The sequence below is a fragment of the Chlamydotis macqueenii genome, chromosome 5, assembly GCF_036417535.1.
Source record: "Chlamydotis macqueenii isolate bChlMac1 chromosome 5, bChlMac1.mat, whole genome shotgun sequence".
NCBI classification, from domain to species: domain Eukaryota; kingdom Metazoa; phylum Chordata; class Aves; order Otidiformes; family Otididae; genus Chlamydotis; species Chlamydotis macqueenii.
Window position 1 is genome coordinate 67696888 of NC_141560.1, and position 25734 is coordinate 67722621.

The following is a 25734-nucleotide window of genomic DNA, read 5'->3' on the forward strand; positions in this document are numbered from 1 at the left end:
TGCACAGATAAATACCAGGAAATGGACAGATCCTACATCCATGAAGGACCCAGTAAAGCTTCCTTTTCTTATTAGGATGGTGCCATTGGACACAGCAGTCTTATTTTTAGATTGAATAAAGCTCCTCATGCAATACAACAATATGCTGCTCTTTTTCTTCACTAAATTTATACATGTGTTTCCATAAATGTATTGCACTGAAAAAAAAAGATAATTTATTATTTGAAAATAAAACATAATACAAATACATAAAACAAATGTGTCTTAATTTCAGAAACAGATATTAAAATTGCCACACACTGGTGTAACCCTACTACATCTGGATTATGTCAAAAGCTCCATGCCACTTAATAAATTCAGACTGGTTTGCACTTAGTACAGACAGCATACAACTCCATTCCAAATTAATCTGAACAAAAGCCATTAGGAGAAGTGTCGGAAAAGGATGCAAAACATACATGCTGAAATCCTAAAAAGAAAGTAGAGAGTTAACCATATAGCAAAGTCCTAGGTTAGCAATAACGTCTTCTTAAATTATTTCTTAACTTTTTTGCTTTGTTTTTTATATACATATTAGCCTTAAACACCTGAATCATATCAGCAAGTTGCTTACTAAATCTCTTACTAAAAAATATGTCAGTCTAAGCTGACATTTGTCATGTAGTTAGAGATTCTTGTATGTTTAGAACCAATTTTGTTTTTCTATCTACTGGAAACAAAATACATCCAGATAAGGAAAAGGCAACAGATAATATTTACTGGAATAGCCTCCTCTTATGCTATTACCAAGGGCAAAACACATTTTCTATTAAAAAATAATTAAAGAAATATTTCCATGAGAAACTACATGATTTTTCCATTTAGGTGTTGGTTGTTTTTTTTTTTTTTTTTGACTGAAGGATAAAAACTTAATTTCATTCTGTAGTTTCAAAAAGAAATTAACAGCTGTGGGGAGAAGGGAATTATTGTTTGTTTTGTTGCCCTTTGTTTGTTTTTCTTTTGCTAGTAACTTTAGGTAGAGCATAGGTTTTAATTTTATTCACACAATAGATCAACACAAAACACCTGCTAGATGTCCTGCTCTGGATGCAGCAAAGCTGCTGTATTTGTGACCTACATTACAGACACCCTAAGTTTCCTGATTCCCAAAAGCCATTGTCCTGGTTCTGGCCAGGATAGAGTTAATATTTACCTGAGCTGGGTGGAGAACTGAAGCTGGTAGCCCCTATGGCTGGGATAGTTAACTAATTAGCTAACAGCTGGGGTTAATTTACCCAAATTAGCCAAAGGGCTATTCCATCCCATCTGACATCATGCTCAGTATATAAGTGAGGAGGGTGCTGAAGGGAGGCTCTCCTAGTTGGAAGAGACTGGATGTAGAGATCTGTTGTGAGCTATTATACTGTATTTGTGTTCCATCACTCTATTGTTTTCTTGTCATTACTGTTAAATTTACTTTTTGTTTAATCTCAACCTGCGTGTTTGGTTTTTTTTTTGTTTGTCAAATCTCCTCCTATTCTCTCGGAGAGTGGGGGGAGTGAGAGAGAGACTGCGTAGTCTGGTCCCCGTTGGGGCTGAACTACGACAGCCATCCTCTCCCCTAGCTGTTTACTTTCACTCTCTTTGTAGAAACACTCATCCCTATTTCCTTCTCCCAAGACAGGATGCTGTGGCTTGGCAGCCAGGCAAAGTGCCACTGGGTCCCATAGGGTCCCAACTCAGTTATGGCTCAGCATCTGTTCAAGAAGCATCAGAGCCTCAGATCCACTTGTACAGAAGCTGTTGAAACTGCCTTGAAGGGTTAAAAAAAAAAATTATTATTTGACACACCACAGCAATGAGAACATTCCTGAGGAGTTTAATGCTATTTTTCCCCAAGATCCCTAAATATACACAAATCTGAACAAAATTGTTTTCTACGCATACTTCACTACGTCCACTACCTCAGGAGTCAACACCCTCTAGGCTGAGATCAGAGGCCCCTAAGCCCTTCACATGGGTCCTCTAGTGAATTAAGTTTTTTCCTGTATTCCCAAAACTGTTGAAAGAAGGAGTTTGCTCATTTCAGCATGTAATCGATCTTGCTGTAGGACAAGTGCACATCCTTCCTTCTCCTGACCTGCCCATGACCACCTTATAGTTACATTCAGACTGCCTCAGAATTGGATGTTGTTTTATTAGCATACTGCCAGCACAGACCTTGTAGCAGCCAGGTGACCCTGTCTACAATATGCAGTTGCACATGGTCACAGTCAAGCCCAATCCAACAGGTTATCTAGAAACTGGCTAGGATAACTTCCATTTGTACAAGGGAATCCATGCCCCCAAAGCAGTTCTTTAAGAGCCATGGAGAGATAGTTTGAGCATCAAAACTGCATCAAGTGTCATTCAAGTAGCTGAAAAAAAAGTTTCAAGTCCCAGCATTTAAAAGAGATTATCTCCTTCTCACTTCAAGACTTTCAGCTATGCAAAATAGTTGCCCTCTCTGCATTCCCAAACCCTGCTAAAGGTAACCATAGAGAATCAACAACATCCAATGTCCAATTAGCATAGAATAAGAAAAAACAGAATCACAAAAAAAAAAAAAACCCACCAGGTTGGAAGTTACCCCTGGAGATTTTCTATTCCAACCCCCTTTTGAAAGCACAGCTAACTTCTGAATTACACTTGGTTATATGGGGCCCATCTATAACCCCATTGTTCAAAATTGCAGCAATTGCCCAGCCACAACCAGAATCCATTCCAGAAATATTCCCCAAATCATACTAGACAAGACCTGCTCAGCCATCCAGAATAAATGTACTGGTCCATTACCGGCATTTGTTTTTCAGTTAACACTTTTTGTTATTGAATTTTCTTGTCAACTTAAATTGTGAACACCCACTAGCTTTTCAAAGAATTGACCTTCCAGGCAGTGAAAAACAATTAGCGATACACTCTATAGTAATGATGTCCTCTACAAAACAGATATCATAACGAAAGAAAAAGACAGCCAAAGTAATCTTATCTCGTGTTGATTGACGTTTCTATTTGCTAGAGCTTTAAAACCATGTTCCCAAAATGTGTCGCTCTTCCTGTTGTGTGATAGTGAAGCTAGTTGGACTTGGCTGTAGTACTTAATTCCGTAGCTTCTCTCAAACATTCACAGAGCGTATAGTTTAGTAAAAGCAGCTGCACAAAGTATATTGAAGCTACCCTTTCTGAGCCCACTTTTCCTCACAGCAGAAGTGAGAGTTTATGATGATCCTGCATACAGGAAAGAATTCAGACAGCTTGTATTCAACCCAAAAGATTTTAAAGTCAACTTTAATCATTAATGCTCTTTGCTACCGGAAGGAAAAATGGCCTCAAGACAAGATGATTCTTGTACTGTCTGATTAAACAACAGTATTTTAGGAGAGGAACAAGGGAACCTGACCTGAATTCCTCTGTGAAGTGGGCAAATCTCCAGCTGAAAACAGCTGGCCATGGAGCTCTGCTACCTCACAGCACCTAGGAGCCTGCTGGCTTGTCATAGCCCTTTCCCACACACAGGGTCTCATATGAAGACAATGGAGCAAAATTAAAAGTAAACAACAAATCACCGGGCTCCAGAGCAGAGAAAGTCAATGGAAGACAGGACCCTATGACTCAAACGCACATTTATTAGTTGCACCAAAATTGTCTAAAACACAATTTAAGTGTAGTCTTTACAGTCTTCACATTGACTTCACAGGCCCTCGAGAAAGCTGCTGTTCTCTCAGATCCTGGGGAACCAAAGGCTTTTGTTCTGCAACAGGAAAACACCTTTTTGTATATATGGATACAAACACATATGCCTTTTTTGAACCATTCTAGTAATGCTCCAGATTTTAAAACACACAAAACTTCAACACCTCAACCTCTAAGTTTTAAAAGCTAGGTGCAACTTTCAGCAACTTGTATAAAAGTACCGGTAAGTGGCTTCCATTCAAGTCCAAGCAAAACTTCCTCATTACATACAAATATTTCTCAGCATTTTACAGTCCAGTTGAACCACAAGCAAATTTCTATTCATCACTAGAACAACTCAGATTTTTTTTATGTGCTTTGCTGCCAAATGTTTGATGCAAACACTTACCTGGTCTAAACTGCCACAGCTCCACTAAAAATTCACCATGATTTTTCCCTTCACTGATGTCAGCAGAAATGAGACAGGAGCTATACTGTGTCATAATTTGAAGAAAGAATTTTGGCAACATCAATACAAGGGCTTAACAGGTCAAGAACAGCAAGAGCTCTTTTGCTCACAAGGGTTAGTACGTACACACCACGTCACCATTTATTGCATTAATTTCTCCCTCTTTCAGTGTTGCAACATGCAATGCGGATAATTTGCTGTAAGGGTCATTGCAGTGTAAAGATAATGATGCTGACCCAGCAGGAACATACATTATATTTCTTCTCTCCTACGGGTCAGCTTTTAAGTCAGATTCTGCTACAACTAGTAGCCGACAACATGCCACTGGGCTTTTCTTTAACCCATCTAAAAATGAGATCATTTTCTTTTTAAAAAAAGTAATTAGAAGTGAAGGCTGTGAAAGTGCAGTTTGAGGCACCCAAACTCCAAGCCACCTCCAAGAGAGGTGGTCCTAGAGAGAGGCAGTTCATTCCATCTCCGCTCTACCTGTCCACCAATTCAAAAATATACAAATGCATTCCTGCCCCCAAATCTGAAATGTGGGCACTCAAAGAGATCTTGATTGCAGAAGCTCCCTAAGTTACTGTCTTGGAGGTTGAATGCAATGACAGATTGGAGAGATAGTGAATTGTTTAAAGACAGATAGGGAACTAGACCAGTATTGTTTCATTCTGTATTATAAATTATCAGCCTATTCTTGGCAAATAACAAAAAATAAAAAGCCCAGCTTTACATATAAAATATCAAACTACATCCAATACAATTCAGAAGAATGTATTGTTAACCTGTAAGAGCATTTGTTGAAAGGGAGACAGCATCCCAGATCCCATCACGTGAACAAGAAGAAAAAAAAAAAAAATCTCAACAGCCTCAAAGCAGGATTTTCATCACCATTCTGAAGGGTAAGGAGATTTTTTTTTTTTTTTTTCCCTTTAATAGCAATGATGGCAATCTATTCAAATGCAAGTTACTAACATAAGAACTGACAGTTGCACTGCTGAATTTCTTTGGAACCATAATTATTTATGACACTTTATTACAACAACTCCAAAACATATGGTTACCTTATTAGAAATTAAAATTTATTTTCACATAAATCTGAACACAACATTAAACCAAAAGAAGTAGAATTACTCCAGGGGATGGCAAATAATTTCCAGGGTTTGGTAGCTGGAACATGGATTTAAACTAATTCACTTGTAAATATAAAAGCAATTTTGATAACACAAATAACCCACCCAGAGCCATACAAGGCATAAACGTCATTTTCCAACAAGCTCCTGAATCTTCCAAGTATAAGCCTGGCACCAAGTCACAGGTTTATAAAAAGGCAAGGGCTAGGTGGTTTTATTTGAATTTTTTGGTGTTGAGGTGGGCATTGTTTGGTTTTGAGTTTGGGGTTTTTTTTGTTTTGGGTTGCTTGGGGAGTTGGTTTTTTGGGGGGTTTCAGGGGTTGGTTTTTTTAAATCTCCATGTGAGGACTTGGTTCCAACTGAAACATTGCCAAGGTAGTCCTTGTAGCAGAGATTATGATCTTGACTGCAACATTTTTAGATTCTTCTCCTACCCTCCTCTTTGCTATGGTTTCATCATAGAGAAAAATTCAGTGCATTTGCCATCAACATTTCTTCCATTTTCTTAACTTCAAGTGATTTCATGAAGTATCTGCTATGTAGTTATGCATAAATGCACACCTATACAGCACAGAACGTAAGTTTATTATAGTATACAGTGAATAATGACTGCAGGAAATATGGAATTCTTGTGAGGTAGTTTTTTTGAGAGTACAAACAGGATTATCATCAAAAGCTGACCAGAAGTCAAGTCAATGGACACCATCCAAAACCCCAGTCCTACATCACTGCCACACAGAAGGTTTATATGATACCACATAATGGTAATGTCACCTCCCAAGCCACAATGCAGTGAAATTAGAACAGCTGCAATGAAATCACTACAGAGGAGGGGAAAATTCAACAAAACACAACCTATTTTGTACAGCAAGGAAAATATCAGCTGTGGAAACTCAGTGGACTGCCAGCAGACTTTTACACTGAAGGGCATATGCAGGACTGGGTTTACTTTTTTTTCAGTTTAAACTGCTCATGAAAAATTCTGCACGCTAAACAGCTATTTACAGACAAGATGTGATGAGTAAAAGGATTAAACTTTAACGGTAAGCTTTGTGAAGCGCTCTCATCTTCAGAACCATAACGGAAGCTATGTTGTATGATGATTTTCTTGTTCCTCTGCGTTTTGCAACAGAGATAAACTTTTGGGTTTGTTTTTAATTAAAGTATGCAAGGTCTTTGTATCTGAAACTAAATTATTAATCTTTAAAGGCTAGTTTGTCCTGATTTCTGTGACAATGGGAAAAAAAAAACACCTTTTTCCTCTGCATTTTGCAAGCTTTTTTTCCTATATGACCTTCAGAAAACAAACATTTTCTGACCAAACCCACATTAATGTAACTATCTTCAGAATGGATTTTTAAACATATTTACATATCTGTCTTTCTGTAAAGAATTTCCTGACTATATCTGACATCAAATTCAAAGGATAAGAAAGAGAAAGCAGTAAAGACCACTGTGGGTGTCTGGAATATACCCATGAATTACAAGGAAATTAAACTAGCAGCAGAATCCTGAGGTTCCAAGCTTACTCTCTCTCAGGTTGAGAGCTTGACAGCCTTATCTACTACGTAAGTTAACCAACACTTCTATGTTGGAAAACAATATTACTCTACAAACCTAAGATACATAACAACAGGATCTCTTGCTTTACAAGCTCAAATGCTAAGACAAATAACTTGCAGAGCTCTACAGCAAAAATACATAACACACAAAAAAAAAAAAGGAGAGGAAGAAAAATATTAGCTTTTTAATTTTACTGTCGAGTAAGTGAGATACAAAGCCTTATCTAGTTTGTCCTCAGAGGCCTGGGCCTGAAAGCAGAGCTCCCAGCCTGTACTGGAGATGTCTCTAACCCTAATCACATCGCCTGCCCACAGCTCACCTGGTGCCATGTGCAGCATCAGGTTGTGGTAGAAGGGAGACTGTGTGCCTAGAAAGGCAGCAGAAGCTACAGGAGACCACCGCATGGTGGTACGGCACATCAGGCAGACAATTCGCCTGGTCTGTCCCCGCAGCAAGCTCAGGGGCAAACGAGCACTCCCTTTTCTCCCAAGGCTTTCATTCATCTTTTTGCCATCTCCCCAAAATCTACCAGTCCAGTAAAATCATCATAAATCTTTCTTGCACTACAAAATGAAAAGGTTTTCTGAATTTGGCTAGTACTTCATAGCTTATGTGACGTTTTTTTTGAAATGAGAAATAATTTGTTAACAATAAATTAAGATAACACATTTGAAGCATAGAAGGGAAAGAGTGACTTAGTCAAGTTCCTTCTGAATGAATTCCACGAGTGGTTCTAAAGCATTCTATCAGGATGAAATATGTTAAGAGTTTTCACAAATACTAAGGCATTCAATTTATTTACTGTTTAAGCTGCAGCAACAGCAAAGTGTCCGTGAAGGTCAAGTCATATAAGGAAACTGACTATACTGCTTGAATTAATCTCACAGAAATATATTCTTCATCAATCTTGTCCCGACACTTTTAACCCATGCAACTTTACCAGTAAAGGAGGGGCGGGGGGGGGAAGCCAATGCCAGGCATTCTCAACACCACATCTGGCCTTAGAACTTTCAGCCTCTTCTTTAAGGACAAAGCAGACTCACCTGAGATATCCTGTCCTAACATATCTACTGCCTAACAGGATGCTTCTGCCAAAGAAGGCATCTTGGGTTTTTATATTCTTCTAAAATAGCTTCTTTTTGTTACCTGTTCCTAAAAGATCAACTCAGATTCACACAGCTTGTTTACACTCTTTACATCAACATCCGGAAGACATCCTAGAGAGCATGTGTCATCCTACTTAGGTACACAGGGAAAGCACACCCTACAACAGAGTCATACAATTAGAATATCAGTCTTGTAGGTCCACTTCAGTCAACAGAGCCTTTCTTATATTATACCCATTGTCACAGCAACATTCTCTGGTGACAGTGGTTAAGCAGAAGGGGAAAAATTACTGCTGTGTAACACGACAAGACATCTTGTGGTATGTTACTATCACTTTTACTAGATGTTTCTTCGGGGGCGTAAGCAGTTGTGCATGAAGGACAGAAGGTTAATACTAATTTTCTTGTTTCACGCACTCCTGTCAGCAAGAAGAGGCATGCATTTATTCTAACTGGGAGATTCATCCCACTTCAGATTTAAGCAGCTCTCACAATGAATCAAAGCTCAACAGCAATTAGGTAATAATCACTTTTGCACCAACATAACAACTTTGCAGGCAGAAAAGGGCTGTTAACGTTTCAAGCAAAGAAGGGAATAAAGAACGCAGAATGGAGACGTGGCAGGAAAAAAATTATCCTACTTTTTCTATTTGCTGTGAAATATATTGCAGAAAATCACCAAACTCTTTTCAGAAGAGATGACTGTTTGCTTATTACCATCTAGAAAGCAAGGATAACCATGCTAGCAACAAGCCTAACTTTCAGCTGATTTGGATCAATTTTTCTCATTTCATCTCTGGGCCTCAGACTCTCCATTTGCCAACACCTTCTTGTCTCTTACTTTGCATTAGAAGGACTGTCCTATCAGTACTAGTGAAGCAGTCACACACTGCAGAGTTTTCTGGCTTTGAAGTATGCTTGCATCCTGCAGACACTGGACTCGCTAGCTACTTGTGCAGTTCCCAGCATTTATCCGTGCATATGTGACAGAGATAAATGGACACTGGTTCAACACTTGTGCCTAAGTAACCTCATCAGTAGCTAAACTCAGTCAGCACAATTAATAGAAATATCTCTATAGGTCTTTCTGCAAATGATGAATGCTCTAATTATGTCTCATGTATGCAAGATAAGTAGGCAAATGTAAAAAAAAAAAAAAAATTCTGTTTTTAAGTGAAATACATTGCTTTTACAGAACACAGAGAATCTCCACTTATCTCCTTCGTCACTACAAGCTTCATTTACTTGTTTGTTTTCAGAAATTGTCTTCCCTAAACACATCTAAGTTATTTCCAAAATGAAATGCATATAGTAAGTGATTATCCTACATGTATGTTTTGACATGAGGAGCTGCTAACTACTTGAAAAGTAGTTACTGAGAGTGAATAGTAAAAGCCTCTCAAGTTGTTGTGTATTTTACAAATTTGTTGATGCCAATCCTCTGGCAAAAGTTTTAGTTTTTTCTACTGTACTCAAATGTGAATATAGAATGCTAAAAACAAGACACAAATACACATCAAAAAGCAAACTAGACTAAAACACAATTCTTCAGAGAGCTTACAAGATCAAAATGGTGCCGTAAGGTCCAGCAGGATAAAATTGTGTGAGTAAGAACAAGTTGAAATAATAGTAAAAACACAGGTACCATAAAATAATACCACACATTAGAATTCACATGGACAAGTACTTCAAATACGTTGGGAGAGATGAGAAATCTGGAAAGCGCCAAGTTAATGATCTGGAGCATTCTGAACTAAGGTGCCACTTACCAGCAGACGTCATGAGTATGAAATAGTTTAACCTCCCCATCTCAAAGGAAACAGTAACCTTACATGTCTTTTAAGTTTAAAGGCTTAGGAATGATGAAGACAAATTCAGAACTACAGCTAAGAACAATATCTTCCTTGCTTCTACAGGTGTTTTGTATGTTTACTACTTGTTGTTCAGGTGTTTTGCATATTTAATTCTTGCACAGTGCACACAAAAATACGAAATGGCACAAAAAATATCCACCCCTACACTATACCAACATCCTGCCAAACTGTACCTTCAGATATATGCCTTTGGCCTCATTAATTTAAATCACAGCTTCACCATGCACTTGAGAACATTATACAGCCAGCTATGAAATGATTCTGTTCAGCAGATTAAACACATAGATGAGAGAAATGAGACTCGACAGGCACAGAAAGAAATTTTGCAGAAAGCTGTTCTGAGGAGTGAAAGGCAGCTCTTCACAGGGCTGAAAGGCGTCACCTCTTGGCTAATCGATTTGTCAGTCTGTAGTTCTCCTTGCTAAGAGCCTTCTCTTCTCTCTCTAAGGAGAGAGGAGCTAGGAGCCTCTTCTCCCAAGAACTACTCTCCATCTAGAAATTTCACAATATGCAGAAAGTGCCTCTCTCATCTATCCCATGGTCTCAGGCGGCAAAAGCAGCTGTGTTTATTCTGCCACCTCATGTTTCACCCATGTGCACAGAAGTCAGGTATTTGATTTGTCCCTCTGAAATCTAACGCAAAATAGAGCGGATATGTTGTCAGTCCTGCTAATTTCTTCAAAAAGCTCTTTCTTTCCTCACCACTACCACCAGTGCACTAGCAACATCTCCAAAATGGTTGGAGTCAAGATGTTTAAATTTTCTCCATAGAGGAAAAAAGGGACAGTCTCCTACTAGGTAAATAAAAACACTAAGCGCTAATTTTACTTAAAATAGCAAAAAAAGAACAAATACTGAACTCTGTATCATAGCTGACAAAGAGCCTCGTTACTGTCTTCTGATTTCTGAGTAGTCTTTGCAGTACATATAGAACAGCTCTTCTCACAGTTTTTTGTACAAAATAGTTTCTCTATATACATTATATCTACTGCCTACCTTTAAAAAGAAATGTATAAACTGTTTTCCAGTCACTGAAGGTGCACATATAGGACCATCCAAATTTTTGTTTGTAGAGAGCTGACTAAATACCATAAGCTTTACAGTTGCAATTTACTGAATAGCTTTATAAACTACTATTTAAAGCAGTCCTGTTCACTTACATACACTAAAAAGTCTTTTTATGAAAGCAGGATCATTTAAGCCCTGTCCATGCATGTCATTTTTATTCTTTCATCCTGTCTTCCAGTTCTTAGAGTATATTTTAACAGCTTGTCAAAAATGCCATCTCCCTTCCATCATCAGTACTATTGGAAAAAGAATCTAGGCAAATATGTTTTGAACTAACAAAATAGTTCAAAAACTTCCTACGATGGCCAAAAGATTAAATATTGAAGCCTGACATACAAGGGCATTAAAAAAAAACCCACAGTGCAAAGGCAGGAAGAGATGTGGGATGTGTTGATTCATCAATTTGTTTTTTTATAAGTACATCACAGCTACAGATAACAGCAAGCTCTAGAAAACACTGAGAAACAAAAAGGAGAATAATGCCCCATTGTATTTGTTCCTGTGATGAAATAATACATCAATGGAAGTACCTCAGCTACACTCCTCTTAGAAATAGGTCTCTTCTGCATCATAGGAAAACCATTTCAGTAGAGTACCTGTCCCACAGAAGTACTTCAGTTCAGGAAAGACTGCTGATCATTACTTCTTTATTCAAGCCTCAGTACACCTCCACACTTACCTTTCTCAAAAATGTCAGCAGAATCCCCACTTCCTAAATCAAAGCATCTTATAAAGACGCTGTTCTCTAAAGAACCTTTTAGAAGATAGGTGCTATTGTCTGAAACATGGTATTTTAAAAACTGTCATGACAGCATGACCACGGTGTGCCAAGGCACAACTGCAACAATGAAGTATTCCCATAGAGAGGTAATCTGAGTGGTCCAGCACCACTTGTAATCTTCAATCCATATTTATGAAAAGAGCCCTTGTGATATTCACCATCATGAAACTGAATTTTGCAATGAAATTCATTCATCAACCCTTTATTGAATACTATGTTTCTGAGTAGGTTGTTAAGAGGACAGGTTTTTGAATACTTTGTTTACCTTCACAATACGCAGAGTCACCTTGGACAGAGAGATACCCATTCTTGCATTCACAAGTAGCTTTTGTGTTCCAGTTTTTGCATTCTGAATTTTCACCACATCTGTGTCCCTCTGCACAGAAGTTATGGCCTGAAATAGAAGGAACATGCAACTTGGTATTAAACATGTTTATTTCAGATATTCAAGTCTCATATTTACATTGACTGTACCACTCTGAAAAACTCCGGTGTGCTACATTCTAGAAATTCTCTCTATAAACCCACATGGTGCACACAGGCTTTTTGGATTTGGCCATAAATTCATTCTCAGTAAAACCATTTTGTTAAAAACGTATATGCATGACTAGTTTTAGTCAGGAGAAAAGACAAGTTCAAAGCAGGAAACCATGACAATACATTAGTCGTCTTATTTGAGAAGTCATGGCAGTCTGGTGAGGTCGCCAATGACTGGAAGAGAGGGAACATAACCCCAATTTTTAAAAAGGGGAACAAGGAGGACCCAGGCAACTACAGGCCGGTCAGCCTCACCTCTGTACATGGGACGGTCATGGAGCAGATTCTTCTGGAAACCATGCTAAGGCACATGGAGAGCAAGGAGGTGGTTGGTGACAGCCAACATGGCTTCACCAAGGGCAGATCATGCCTCACCAACTTGGTGGCCTTCTGTGACGGGGTGACGGCATCGGTGGACAAGGGACAAGCAACGGATATCATCTACCTGGACTTGTGCAAAGCTTTTGACACTGTCCCGCACGACATCCTTCTCTCTAAACTAGGGAGACATGGGTTTGATGGACGGACCATTCGGTGGATAAAGAGTTGGCTGGATGGCCGCACTCAGAGAGTGGTGGTCAACGGCTCAATGTCCATGTGGAGACCTGTCACGAGTGGCGTCCCTCAGGGGTCCGTGTTGGGCCCAGCCCTGTTCAACATCTTTGTTGGCGACATGGACAGTGGGATAGAGTGCACCCTCAGCAAGCTCGCTGCCAACACCAAGCTGTGTGGTGCCATGAACACGCTAGAAGGGAGGGATGCCATCCAGAGGGACCTTGACAGGTTGGAGAGGTGGGCCCGTGCCAACCTTATGAAGTTCAACCAGGCCAAGTGCAAGGTCCTGCACCTGGATCACGGCAATCCCAGGCACAAATACAGGCTGGGCAGAGAATGGATCGAGAGCAGCCCTGAGGAGGAGGACTTGGGAGTGCTGGTGGATGAGAAGCTCAACATGAGCTGGCAATGTGCTCTTGCGGCCCAGAAGGCCAACAGCATCGTGGGCTGCATCAAGAGAAGCTTGGCCAGCAGGTTGAGGGAGGGGATTCTGCCCCTCTACTCTGCCCTGGTGAGACCCCACCTGGAGTACTGTGTCCAGCTCTGGAGCCCCCAACATCAGAAGGACATGGACCAGTTGGAGAAGGTCCAGAGGAGGGCCACAAAGATGATCAGAGGGCTGGAGCACCTCTCTTATGAGGACAGGCTGAAAGAGCTGGGGCTGTTCAGCCTGCAGAAGAGGAGGCTCCGGGGAGACCTGATAGCGGTCTTCCAGTACATCAAGGGGGCCTACAAGAAAGATGGGGAGAAGCTGTTCAGTAGGGCCTGTTGTAATAGGATGACGGGTAATGGTTTTAAAATAGAGGGAGGTAGATTTAGATTAGATATTAGGAAAAAAATGTTTACAAGGCAAGTTGTAGAACACTGGGACAGGTTGCCCAGAGAGGTGGTGGATGCCCCATCCCTGGAAACGTTCAAGGCCAGGCTGGATGAGGCTCTGAGCAACCTGATCTGGTTGGAGATGTCCCTGCTCCTTGCAGAGGGGTTGGATTAGATGACCTTTGAAGGTCCCTTCCAACCCTAACCTTTCTATGATTCTACTAAACCCATGTAGGATAAAAAGCAATCTTATCTCCAGTTGCCAAGAAGTGTAACACCAACTTACACCAAAAGGTTAATAAAGTATAATATAAAAAAAAAAAAAAATCCTTCACAATTCTCTTATTATGCATAATCACATATGCTTTTAGAAGAGAAAAAAAAAGAGACATTGCATTAGGACACAAAACTGTACTGGTAGTCAAAACAACCTCATACATTGCCTTCTAATTCCACCATCAAAAAATAGCTGGAGTGTTTTTACAGTTTATAATTAATCCAAGCATCATGTTTTGTAGGGGAGAATTTTTATTAATCTCTCTTTTTTCCTTGATACAAATTCTCAGTAGTTTCTTTGTGAACAGTTTCTTTTATCCCATACAAAGTTATTTCTAAAAACATGATGAGTTTTCCCACTTCATTCTATAAAGGCAGAACTGGCTGAAGTTCCTTCTCCCTGATTTTCAATATTTCTCAAAGATGTGTCAAAATCTCTCTCTGCTTAAGTCTGAAGTGAAAGTAATTGTAACTTTATCTCTTTATAGGCACTCCACTGGAACTACCGTAAGAGATAACCAAATGTCTTACAGAATTTGACAACAGGAATTTTTTTTTCCCCCTCATTGGTGTATTTTTGATGGATTTTTCTCTATTAATATCCAAGAATCAATTTGTATTTGCCTGAGATATATAAACAGTGCTTTTAGGAAAATCTATTTTTTCTGCATTTCCTCTCTGGGAAGGAGGAAAACCAGAAAAACCAGACACACCGTCAGCTATCTGTATTCCAACTTGCACTTATATGAATACAAGAACAGTTTATGCCAATTCTGCCTGGTCAAAGAGCAAAATATAAGTTCTAGTTCACTGATCCTAAGCTTTCCTAACATCCCCTAAAGACAGCTAGGAAAAAGACGACCTGGACTAAACGCCAGATTCCGATCCTTGTTCATACCCCTTGCTTTGATACTCTTTAAAGAACTTCAGAAGACTTCAGCTTAGACTAAATATAGTTTTAATCTACAGTAAGCAAATTTTAACAGGGCTATCTTGAAGCTGCTGTTTGTTGAGAGGGTTTTTTATTTGTCTTTAAACATGCACTTGAGTCATCTACTAATCTAAAACTTAAGTTTTGTCATTTTAGTGCACTCCAACTTTATAAGCCCATCTAATCATCTAATGCTGGGTTGTGAGGTCATTTTTTAAAAAAAAAAGTAACACTTGTTAGCAAGGAGGACACTTTCTCAGTGTTAATGCCCAACTCTATACTTAAACTTCAGATTAATTTTATTAACAACCAAGGTATCTTCCCCGTGGCTCAGTTAGCTCATTCCTTCATTGTAATCCAACTTGTGGAGAAGAATCAACCCTGTTAATGAAAACTGCAGATATCCCTTCTAGTCTTCATTCATTTCACAGTCTGGTAAAAACCACTCAAGTATTACAGATACAGCCTTGTCAAGCCTGGGTACACTTTATACAGGTAAAAAAGGGTGCAGTTACACTGCCTTCAGCCATTTATGCAATCATAGTATTTGACTTCTCATTTTTGCCTTTATAATTATAATTGAAACTAAACACTGGAACCCATCTCCCCTAACTTATCCATTCAGCATCTAATTTATACTCCCTGAGCAGGGTTATTATTCTGTTGGCATTCCAGATAATATCCAAGAGACAACAAGTTTTATAAGATTTTCTTTGTCACTGGTTCCCCTATGACTATGACATCCTGGTCTACTTCCTGCTTCTTTAGAAAAATAATTCTCCTTTAAACTCACACACAATATTAGTTTTATATTTTATTATCTTTGGTACATACTACTACTCAGAACTGATGTAATATACCAGTATGTTAAGACAGACACTAAAAAAAGACCACATTTTAGTTTAGTGTGGATTGTTACTACTGCCTTCGGATATTTTATTTTTAAAAATTTATTTATATTTCCCTCTCATCAAAAACTGTAAAAAATATTTCCTCTTTCTCAGCATGTTTTAGTTACAATAGTCCTTATACAACTTCCTGCACCAAAAAATTTTTGGTTTAGGCTTTTTTTATCCCAGCGCATCAACATTTTACCTTGTGATCAGTTCATGGCAAAGTTAACACTTGCAATGAGCCAAAGCGGGGGCTTCTCAGGGTTAGCTTTCAACACAAGTCCCGAGTCCCAGATCAACCACTCCTCTCTAACAGCACTTACTCCCAAGCACAAGCCACTGATTAGTTTTCAATATCAAGTCATAGCCCTATGAGTTCTTCACTATTTATTTGCCACCACTGAAATTCATCAGTAAGTATGATGACTACCCTAACTATCCATTTTGTACCATTAGAGCTGTCACCTTTTTTTAAAGATTCTCTAGAAAAAAAAAAAAAACTGTACTGCTTTTGTTCCCTTGTTATGAACTCAAATATGAGCTGTCTCCATTCAGAATCCAACTCTTACTTATGTTTCCAAGCTTGAAGCCTGTTAAAAGAGCATCAAAGAAAAAAGCAATGCTCCAGTTCTCTAACTTGCATAATTAGAGGCTCTAAAGAACTTTCCATTGCTCTAGATTGCATTGGCATTTACATTCTAAAAGATCTGTGAAACACTGTTTCCTACCTTTTAAAAAATGCTGACTAAAAAGGACTCAACTTCAACATCCCATAGCATTTCAGAAAACGTGTTCAATACTTCTGTGGAAAGTGGAAGCCATTCCTGTTAAGAGCATGCATGGTGCTACAACACTGTAGGTTACCAAGGTTTTTACAAAACAAATGTAGTTTAAGGTTAACCAGTAGAAAACAAAACAAAAAAGTGCCTGATGGCATAGAAGAGTAAGGCTTCGCTGCGCCTCTGTCAGAGCAGGCATACCATTCATTGGATCAAGAGGCTTTTCCAAGTATTTTCTTTTGCAGTGAAGATGCACATTTAGCGCTTCAAAAGGGCCAAGAGGTGCATACCAAAGAAGTGTGGTTCTTGCAATTCTTAGACCCTGGTCTACATTATCCACAGCTGGGGTTTTGAAGGCAAGAAAGGAATAAAATGCTAATGTACTTTATCTTAGTTCATACTGGGCCTGAGTGCTTTTCCTGCTCTTCTGGCAAATAAAGGCCATCTCATATTTGGACTGTAGTATGAAGAAATAAGCTAGCTGTGTTCTTCTCGCCTTTAACAATCCAAATTCCATGTCTAATTTAGCTAAACATTTTCATTCTTTCTTACTCAGGAACGTATACAGGGTCACCAGCTGTGATGACCATGCTCATATTCCTGACTAAATAGGGAGGGACCTAAGCACTGACTTAAATATCAATCTTTTTAAGGGAGCAATTCCTTATCCCCAACAAAGCAGAATGGAAAAGGCAGCAAATGCCTGATTTTTATTAATTCTTTGGTGTGAAATAGAGTTCCTTTAAAATACCTACACCAATGGCAAAACCATCTGTTGATACTGCAACTGGAATGCCTGATTCTCAGTCACGGGTGGCAGCTATTGGGACATGCATTCCGACGGCACAGGTGAAAATAACTGAATTACTGAGACTTCAGAATATTCAGCAAAGGCTTATCTGAGACAGTCAGCTCCTCTCTAAATGTAAGAAATGGCTTAAAATAGAATCATCACATCCAAGCAAGCACGCAATTGGAGAGGATTTGACAGAAGCACACAAAATCTTAAGTAATTCTGATAATCTAAACTAATTTAAGGCCAACGCAGATGACAAGGCAAGTGAACGTGAATTAAAATTACAGATAAACACATTCAGAACAGATGTTAGAAAGCATTTTCCCCACACATACACACACAGTCATAAATGTGCACAACAGCCCTTCAAAGCCATTCAAGATACAATTAGATACCACCAACAGGGGAATTAAATATCAAACAGTGTGTTTAGATTTTTGATGGGCCTGATGACCTCTGTTCCTTCCCCAAAGATTTCTGATAACATTGCTCTCTTCATTATCAAGGTGTCTGAAGTGTTTGCTCCAGTTTTTCTTAAAGAACATATTTATATCTCTCTAATTCTTCTGACTGTAGAACGACCATTAATAAATGTACTAGGACAGTTATGGAAAAGATCAGTTTTCATGCCAGCAGACATAAAACTATTACTTTTGTAGCATCAGGAACTGCACAACTGGCTAGGACTTAGTGGTCCCAAGTCAGATTATCTAAAATTAAACATTTATTCCATTTTTGAGACACTTGAACACTGGTTTTATTTTTCCAAGCTTCTCAGCGTCTTCAGGTTCCAGTTCCCAGAATCTGCTTTTCGAGTGCAGTATGTTATGCTGTTTCGTGCTGTCACCCAGTTAAGTACCTAACATATCTGGTAATTTGGCTTAATTATTGATTAAAGATTGCAAGAACTCATTCAAGACTATAGCTGGAATCAATATATCCTATCCATGTTTCTTCCTGTTTCTTTATGAGCAACACTAACGCGCCTCCCATTTTTCTGAGTGTTTCCTTATAACATCTGTAATGCTTTCTGTACTTTTCTGTATCCCAAGCTGTTCACTTCAGAAACTCTAAAACTCGTGTTCTCCTCCTGTTCGAGAAGCTACCCTTCAGCAATCCACATTTCACTGTTCCACATTTCAGAGGCTTCTAAAAAGAACGCTGACGATGCTTCCATTAATAGCATTAGCAATGTTCAAAAGGTCCAAGGTAATTTCAACAGCAAAATCTTTACTATTGTTATCATTTAACCCCACAGTGACTAAATAAATGTGTAAAGTAAATCTAGGGGACAACTCACAGGAAGAGTCATAAAATTTGCACTAGCAATTACGCCCTTTCATGATCTGAATCAGTTTTTAATGAGTCATGAGCAATGAAGCACTTTGAACAGCAGTTTTTATGCCTTCAGAGACTGTGGTCCCAGTACTCAGTGATCTGACATAAAACAGTAACTTCATAAATTCTTTCAAGCTGCTATATCAATGCATAACCTATTCCATACTGCTTATTTCTGTGCATTAGAACAGTGGAACTGCACAGCATAACAAGCTTATAAAGATACTTTATTTTCCAGATACAAAGCTCTTATAAATCCTAAGTAATACTATAATAATGTTTAGAAATAAACTAATTCATACTGAACAACCTCCATTCAATCTTAATAAAACTAAAACCTTGAAATAACTCACACCTCACAGCAATGAATGAGAAACATTCGATTTCTGAAAAAGTGGAACTCAAGTTTCACAGCTAAACAGGGAGAGATAAGGAACATGCTAACTGAAGAGTCTTCAACAGAACAAAAACCTCGCTAAAACATAACAAAGCAATACAAGGGTGGAAAAAGTCCCACTTTTAGACTTAAATGCTGTTCCCCGCCATAAAACACGGCCTTCAGCTCACCAGTAAGATTCTCCACTTCCTGCTAACCAGCATCAGCAATCTAAATCCATCAGCCAAACCATATTACAAGATAGCAAACAAAAATTACTTTCTCCAGAAACCAAACAGCTCTCACCACTTCATTATTTACTCACATTCTCTCTTTAAGGAGAGCACGTCTGAAGCTGCTAGGGCTGCTAAGGCTATTCTTATGCACTGAAACCGTGAATATAACAACATAAAACTTCTCTCATGAAACTTTATTTGAATCACTCATTCAAAAGAGGAAAAATCCACTCTATTATACACTGTCTGTGGCAAGGAGAAAAACAGCTAAAGGGAACAATAAAACCCTTTTATGACACTATTTTTTTTGTATTAGATTTGTCCCTGAGCTACAAAAAACATAGCAGGCATGCTGTAAGAAAAATGACTGATTCTCAAAAAAAAAAAGTAGTAAAAATATATTTTATTACCCAATGATTCTTTGTAAAATTTTCAAATTAACTAAAATTTCTGTAAGCCTAAGAAGAGACTTCAGTAACACCACATTGTCCTCCTGGAAAGTATAAAGTAGCCACACAGTTTAAGCAGACATTTATATTAAAGCACACAGATGAAAGGTAAAACTAGGTATGTTCTACATAACATTAAAGGATAGATGCTATATATAAATCTGGTGAGTCCTGTTTTTGCGTTCAGGTACATCAAATCATAAAAATAAGCTGTCCTTGTACAGCAGAGTTCTTCCATGCTATACACCTTATAAAGTCATTTTACTGAAATGCAGACATTGGCTTTTAGCAATATATTAGCTTTGGCTATACTATAAACTCATGTAGCAAACCTGAGGAAGAAAAGGTATTATTTGCTTCTTTACTTTTCTAACCGTTTACAAACAATAATGACTACCTAGGAAGTCTGTGTACATTGCAGTATTCAACTCGGTCCTTTGCTGACTCTCAATTTCCATCACCATAAACACCACAGATTTCTTATTTTTCCTTGCATAGTCTATTTTATTTTAGGCACTTATCTATTATTGTAGTTGATATTACAAAGATTTCTGAAGAGGGTACAGTTTCACACCACAGCATCACAAAGCTTCTGTATTTCTCTGTGGTTTTTTCCTTCTGTTGATCCCCCACATTTATCCTTTCATTAAACAGAAATTCCTCTGCTGCAGCTCGAATAGCACAAGCTGCAAACCTCCCACCCTTGCCCAATTCAGCAAACATAGTCTATAATTCTACAGAATGTGAAATCCAGAAGTTTTCTGTTTCACCAACTAGATACTAAAGCAAGCGCAAACTGACACAAAAACAGAACCTACGAGTCACTAGTATGCAGTGATAAATTTTACATAGAATTATTGTTCTCATTTAACATTACTCACAAAAGCTTACAATAGTTCTGTTGACTAACTAAAGTCCTAGCTAAGGTCTAATGGAAAGAATTACCTGTATCATCGTGCATATAATGTGTAATTTGCACATCATGTGCAAACTATCTGTGTGGGCTTCCAATAAATGCTCTGATTACTCAGGACTATATTTAATACAATATAGCTTCCTCACTACTTTAGCTTGGACAATAAAAGCTGAATATAGTCTCTGAAAGAGGTGGTTATTGCAAAATGGAGAAGCACTCTGTCCTTTCCCAGTAAAGAACACGTTGGCACAGGATGGGACCAGAAACTATGGCTTGCTTGCCATATCAGAGGGCACCTGCTTGCACGATAAATCCCATACCAAATATGTAATTCTTAATAAATACCCATTTTTAACACTAGTACTCTACGTATGATAAAATTATACACTACTGCTTCGGGTTATGTGCAACTGAAGCACAAGTGTCAAGCAGCACACATTCTACTTCAAGATGAAGAAAGCAGTTTAGGAGTGCTTACTTCAATTTATGCCTTGTAAAGTTGACAGAAGTAATCATATCTTTAAGCACACTTTCCAAAAGAATTTTAAAAAGCATAGATGAAATACAAAAGGAGGTGGTACTGTTTTAGCAGTCAGCTAAAGCAGAACCGAAGTGGAAGCTTAATGTATCAGTTTGAAAGCACGGTGTATCAGAATTCATAGTGAAATTACAATTCCTTCTTTGCTTCTAGAGACCATCACATAAGTATACATATTCATGCTATTTCATAAATAATAAAAATAGTGTGGGGATGAATATTGAAAAAGAGTACCTATCATTAACAATAATATAGAACTGAATAATTACAGGACTTATCTTTCATCAACTTTGAAGCTTTCAGATTTCTAATGCTTTTAAGTAATGAAGATAATTTTTTCAGCGCTGCACTACATCAAACTGGGCCATCTGTTAAGAAGTATCATTAAGACATTGAGCCCTCTGAGGGACAAAGAAGCAACATTTACTGCTTGCTTAAATAGCTACAGATGTTTCTAGAAACTGCTTAAAAAATTCATTGTGTATATTCTTAGACCACAACCCAAGCAAGCAGTCTCAAACATGCCAGCCCCTCCAACCACGTGCATATGATTCTAAGTTCAAGGCCTCAATTTAACTATGCCTGTTCATGAATTAATATTTACTGGCTATGGGAGAGATTCAGAGCCCCTTCAATTGGCACTTAAAACGACACCAGAAGAATTTAAATATAGGCAAGAAAAGTAGTCCAGCAGGTCCTGATGACCATCTAACCCTGGAAGAGTCTAATGCTCAATTGGCATGCCGCTTGCTTTAAATTTCTGAGGTGCGTCACTGAAGGCTAACATGCAAGTCCTGCTCCAGAGAGACCACGCTCCTCTTAAGCTCAGCTGAGACTCAGCACCAGAGGAGAGGTGTGGAACAGAGGTACAATGCCAACATACACAGGGAGTGATTATTCTAACACCTTTCACTCAACAGCTCATTGTATACAATATGGTTTAAGAAGAAAGCTTCTTCAAGTTCTCTGGCCTTACGATACCTGCATTTTCCTTTTCTGAAGGAACTTCCACAACAGATTTCAGATATTGCTTGTTCAGTCTGGTCCAGCATGCAATCAAGATTCACTAGCGCTGAAAGGGAGCAAGCAAAAGGAACCTGCATCTCAACACCTCACTTGAGGGAGGAAAAATCGGGTTATGAGCTCTAAGGTTATTTTTTCATTTTTATTCTGTAACTGTCCAGCTTAATTAATAAATGAGTCCTGAGAGTGCTCAGATCTTAACCAATCTCAAAATATCCATCAAACCAGAATTTTACCATTTTATTGTCATTTTAAAATAGAGACCTTAAAAACCCATTTCCAAAACCCTGTAAGGTTCAGTGCAGCTGCAAGTTTGAGCAACATAAAATACCCCTTGTCAAACATAACTTCTTCCTAACGGGAATTCTTAGAGATACTGGGCCCTTTCTCCCCTAACTCTTCCTTTTCTCCCTCCTGTTCTCTAATTCAGTGTAAGTACAGTTTTGTATCTGTTAAGTCTTCTACTCAAAACATCATCACAGACAGGTTTTACATGAAGGCTCTAGAATCTATAGACTCACGTTTATAGAGGTACCTAATATCTCATTAAAAAGGAATTGTTCCTTCCAGTGTATCCCCCCCACTGAAATCAGCAACTTGTACTCCTTCCAAGCATGCACAGTGCTGGGCTTACCTCTACAAACACTGCAACACTGGTTCTCTGGAAGAACATGATCTTTTTCTGAGCAGTTCAATGGAGGACAAGTCTCTGTTACTTTTACCAAAACTCCATTCTGAAAATAAACATTTTAAAAAATGACATTAATGAAAACATGTGCAATGGCAAAGATCATGTAAATTTCAGTCTGTAACTGATAATCTCTAGTAACAACAGTGATAAACTAGCAGGCAGCAAGTTAAATTAATTCTCTACAAGATAACAGTGAATATAAAGTAACCTACTTGGACATTTCTATGCCCACAGTTGAAAGAAAAGTAAAAAAAAAAAAAAAAAAAAAGTACTAGCTCAAAATTCTGTAGTAGTTTTTCCAAATATGTTGTCTCTAAGTATACTTGTTTTCCTTCCAAGTATTTGAAGGTATTCAAGAATTTCACTCCAGGTTTTTGTTAAAGACAGTCTTCCTGCTTTATGCAAGTCCAACTTTTACTCCTCTTACTTATTTCACATACCTCACTGATAAGTTCCTCAGCTCAAACACACACAGCAGACTGAAGACCAACATTTTCAAGTGCCATGTGTTGTTCTGTTGTGTCCAATTAAAAGGGCCTGTTCTTTAGAATTACTGATAACCTAATTTCCAAAAATTAGGTCCTTCAAAGGTATGGCAAAGCAGAAATGCCACCTTGAGGTATCTATACAGAAATTGCTGTATAAAATGTAAATCAAGGTCAAGATATTTCTGTCATTTTGATTTCTGCTAGATTTAGATTAAGACTGTGCATAGGAGTCTCGTTGCTGCTAAAAGTTTCTAAAATAATAGAGGCAGAGCCCTTCTGGGGAGATTTTACACCAATTTTTACTTCATCATCTTCCCATCCAGGAAACCAGCTTCATCATATCTCCAGACTCAACAGCTGTCCAGCTCTTCAGTTCGTTGTTTCTTAATATCTTATCCCAAAATAGCCTCCTCTTTTCCCTTATCCCCCTCCAGCCTTCCCCATGCTATAATTCACTTCTTCAGCCTCCCTCCTGCAGCTATGCCATCACTGTGAGCAGAGATTAAGAACCAGGAATTTTGCTCCCTACGAGCTACAAAAACTATCCCACAGGACTGTCTATACCTGAGTAAACCCATTTTCCAAAGGGCTGAGAGACTCCACCAAGAAAGCAGGCAGCCTGCTATATTGCAAATACACCTTTTTAATATTAATCTAGTCCCCACTCCTCCCAAAATATTTTTCATGATGCCTCAGATGGTGAACCAAAAAGATGGAATGAAAATTTTTGCTTTCTTCAGATAAATAAATTACATTTTCTAGCTTTCATGATAGCAGAGAAAAGTTTACAAATATGATCCAAACACATCTAGAGCTAACAAAAAGGAAAACTAATACCAAAAAAAAAAAGACAAAATACGTTATTAAAGCCACCATTCTCAATCTGAGGGATCAGATATGTGACTTTGAGCAAAGGATATTGACAATACCTATGTGTCTACCGTGTATGAAAAAACACCCCTATATATAGACACTCTTGCTAGCGTATCTTTATTGATGACCTAGACGAGGGGATTGAGTGTACCCTCAGTAAGTTTGCAGATGACACCAAGTTGGGTGGTGGTGTTGATCTGCCTGAGGGTAGGGAGGCCCTTCAGAGGGATCTGGATAGGCTGGATCGCTGGGCTGAGCTGAATGGCATGAGGTTCAACAAGGGCAAGTGTCGGGTCCTGCACTTTGGCCACAATAACCCCATGCAGCGCTATAGGCTCGGAGCTGAGTGGCTGGAGGACTGTGAAGAGGAAAGGGACCTGGGGGTGTTGGTTGATGCTCAGCTGAACATGAGCTGACAGTGTGCCCAGGTGGCCAAGAGGGCCAACGGCATCCTGGCCTGCATTAGAAATAGTGTGGCCAGCAGGAGCAGGGAGGTAATCATCCCCCTGTATTCGGCACTGGTGAGGCCGCACCTCGAGTATTGTGTTCAGTTTTGGGCCCCTCACTACAAGAAAGACCTGAAACGTCTTGAAAATTGAAGCCCTGGAACGTGTTCAGAGAAGGGCAACAAAGCTGGTGAGGGGTCTGGAGCACAAGACTTATGAGGAGCGGCTGAGAGAGTTGCGATTGTTTAGTCTGGAGAACAGGAGGCTCAGGGGAGATGTCATTGCACTCTACAGCTTCCTGAAGGCAGGTTGTGATGAGCAGGGGTTTGGCCTCTTCTCCCAGGCAACAAGCAGGACCCGAGGAAATGGCCACAAGTTGTATCAGAGGAGGTTTAGATTGGACTTGAGGAAAAACTTTTTCTCCCAAAGAGTGGTCAGGCACTGGAATGGCCTGCCCATGGAGGTGGTGGAGCAACCATCCCTCACAGTGTTCAAGAGGCGGCTTGATGAGAAGCTACAAGATATGGTTTAGTAGCTGCAGCAGCAATGGTAGTGGGAAGACGGCTGGACTAGATGACCTTATAGGTCCCATCCAACCATGTGATTCTATGATTCTATGATATCTACAAGATATGAAAGTTACACCATGCTAAAAGACTAGCTCAGGTGCCAGAACCAGTACTCTGCTAGTAATTAGTCTCACCAGCCATACCACACTGGTTCACCTACGTTGCTTCCGTCTCCAAAATCAGCTCACACAGCACAGCATCAAACTGCCCTGCAGAGTTACGCAGGCAGAAACGTCTGCTGCGTCGACAAGGCGCAAATGATGCACAAGGTGCCCAGCAGCAAGCAGGACTTAGAACAGAGAAGTGCAGCAAACCTAGGCAATGCAAAAGCAACCGTTCTACAATCACTGCTAGTCACTGCCCCTGAGATCGCAATCTTAAGGCTAAGCAGGGCCAAGCCATTTTTCTTGCTTCCCAACTGTCTTTACTGGTAAGTTACATCATCAGCAACATTAGCTGCTGTCACAAGAAATAAAATTAAAAAACTCCACAGGCAGTAGTTGTTTGGTTTGGGTTTGGTT

At 39.0% G+C, this 25734-nt stretch overlaps 1 protein-coding gene across 3 annotated transcripts in view; it reads right to left on the reverse strand.

Annotated features, from left to right (window-relative positions):
- NELL1 (neural EGFL like 1) overlaps positions 1–25734 on the reverse strand; it is a 304499-nt gene that overhangs the window by 196432 nt on the left and 82333 nt on the right. For 2 of the 3 annotated variants that reach the window (XM_086749375.1, XM_086749373.1), the window contains exons 11-12: positions 22781–22880; positions 11950–12078 (exon numbers count right to left, since the gene is read on the reverse strand). In XM_086749375.1, coding sequence (XP_086605501.1) covers positions 11950–12078; positions 22781–22880 — 229 coding nt within the window. The remainder of the gene's footprint in view (positions 1–11949; positions 12079–22780; positions 22881–25734) is intronic. The other variant, XM_086749374.1, reaches the window with a different exon arrangement.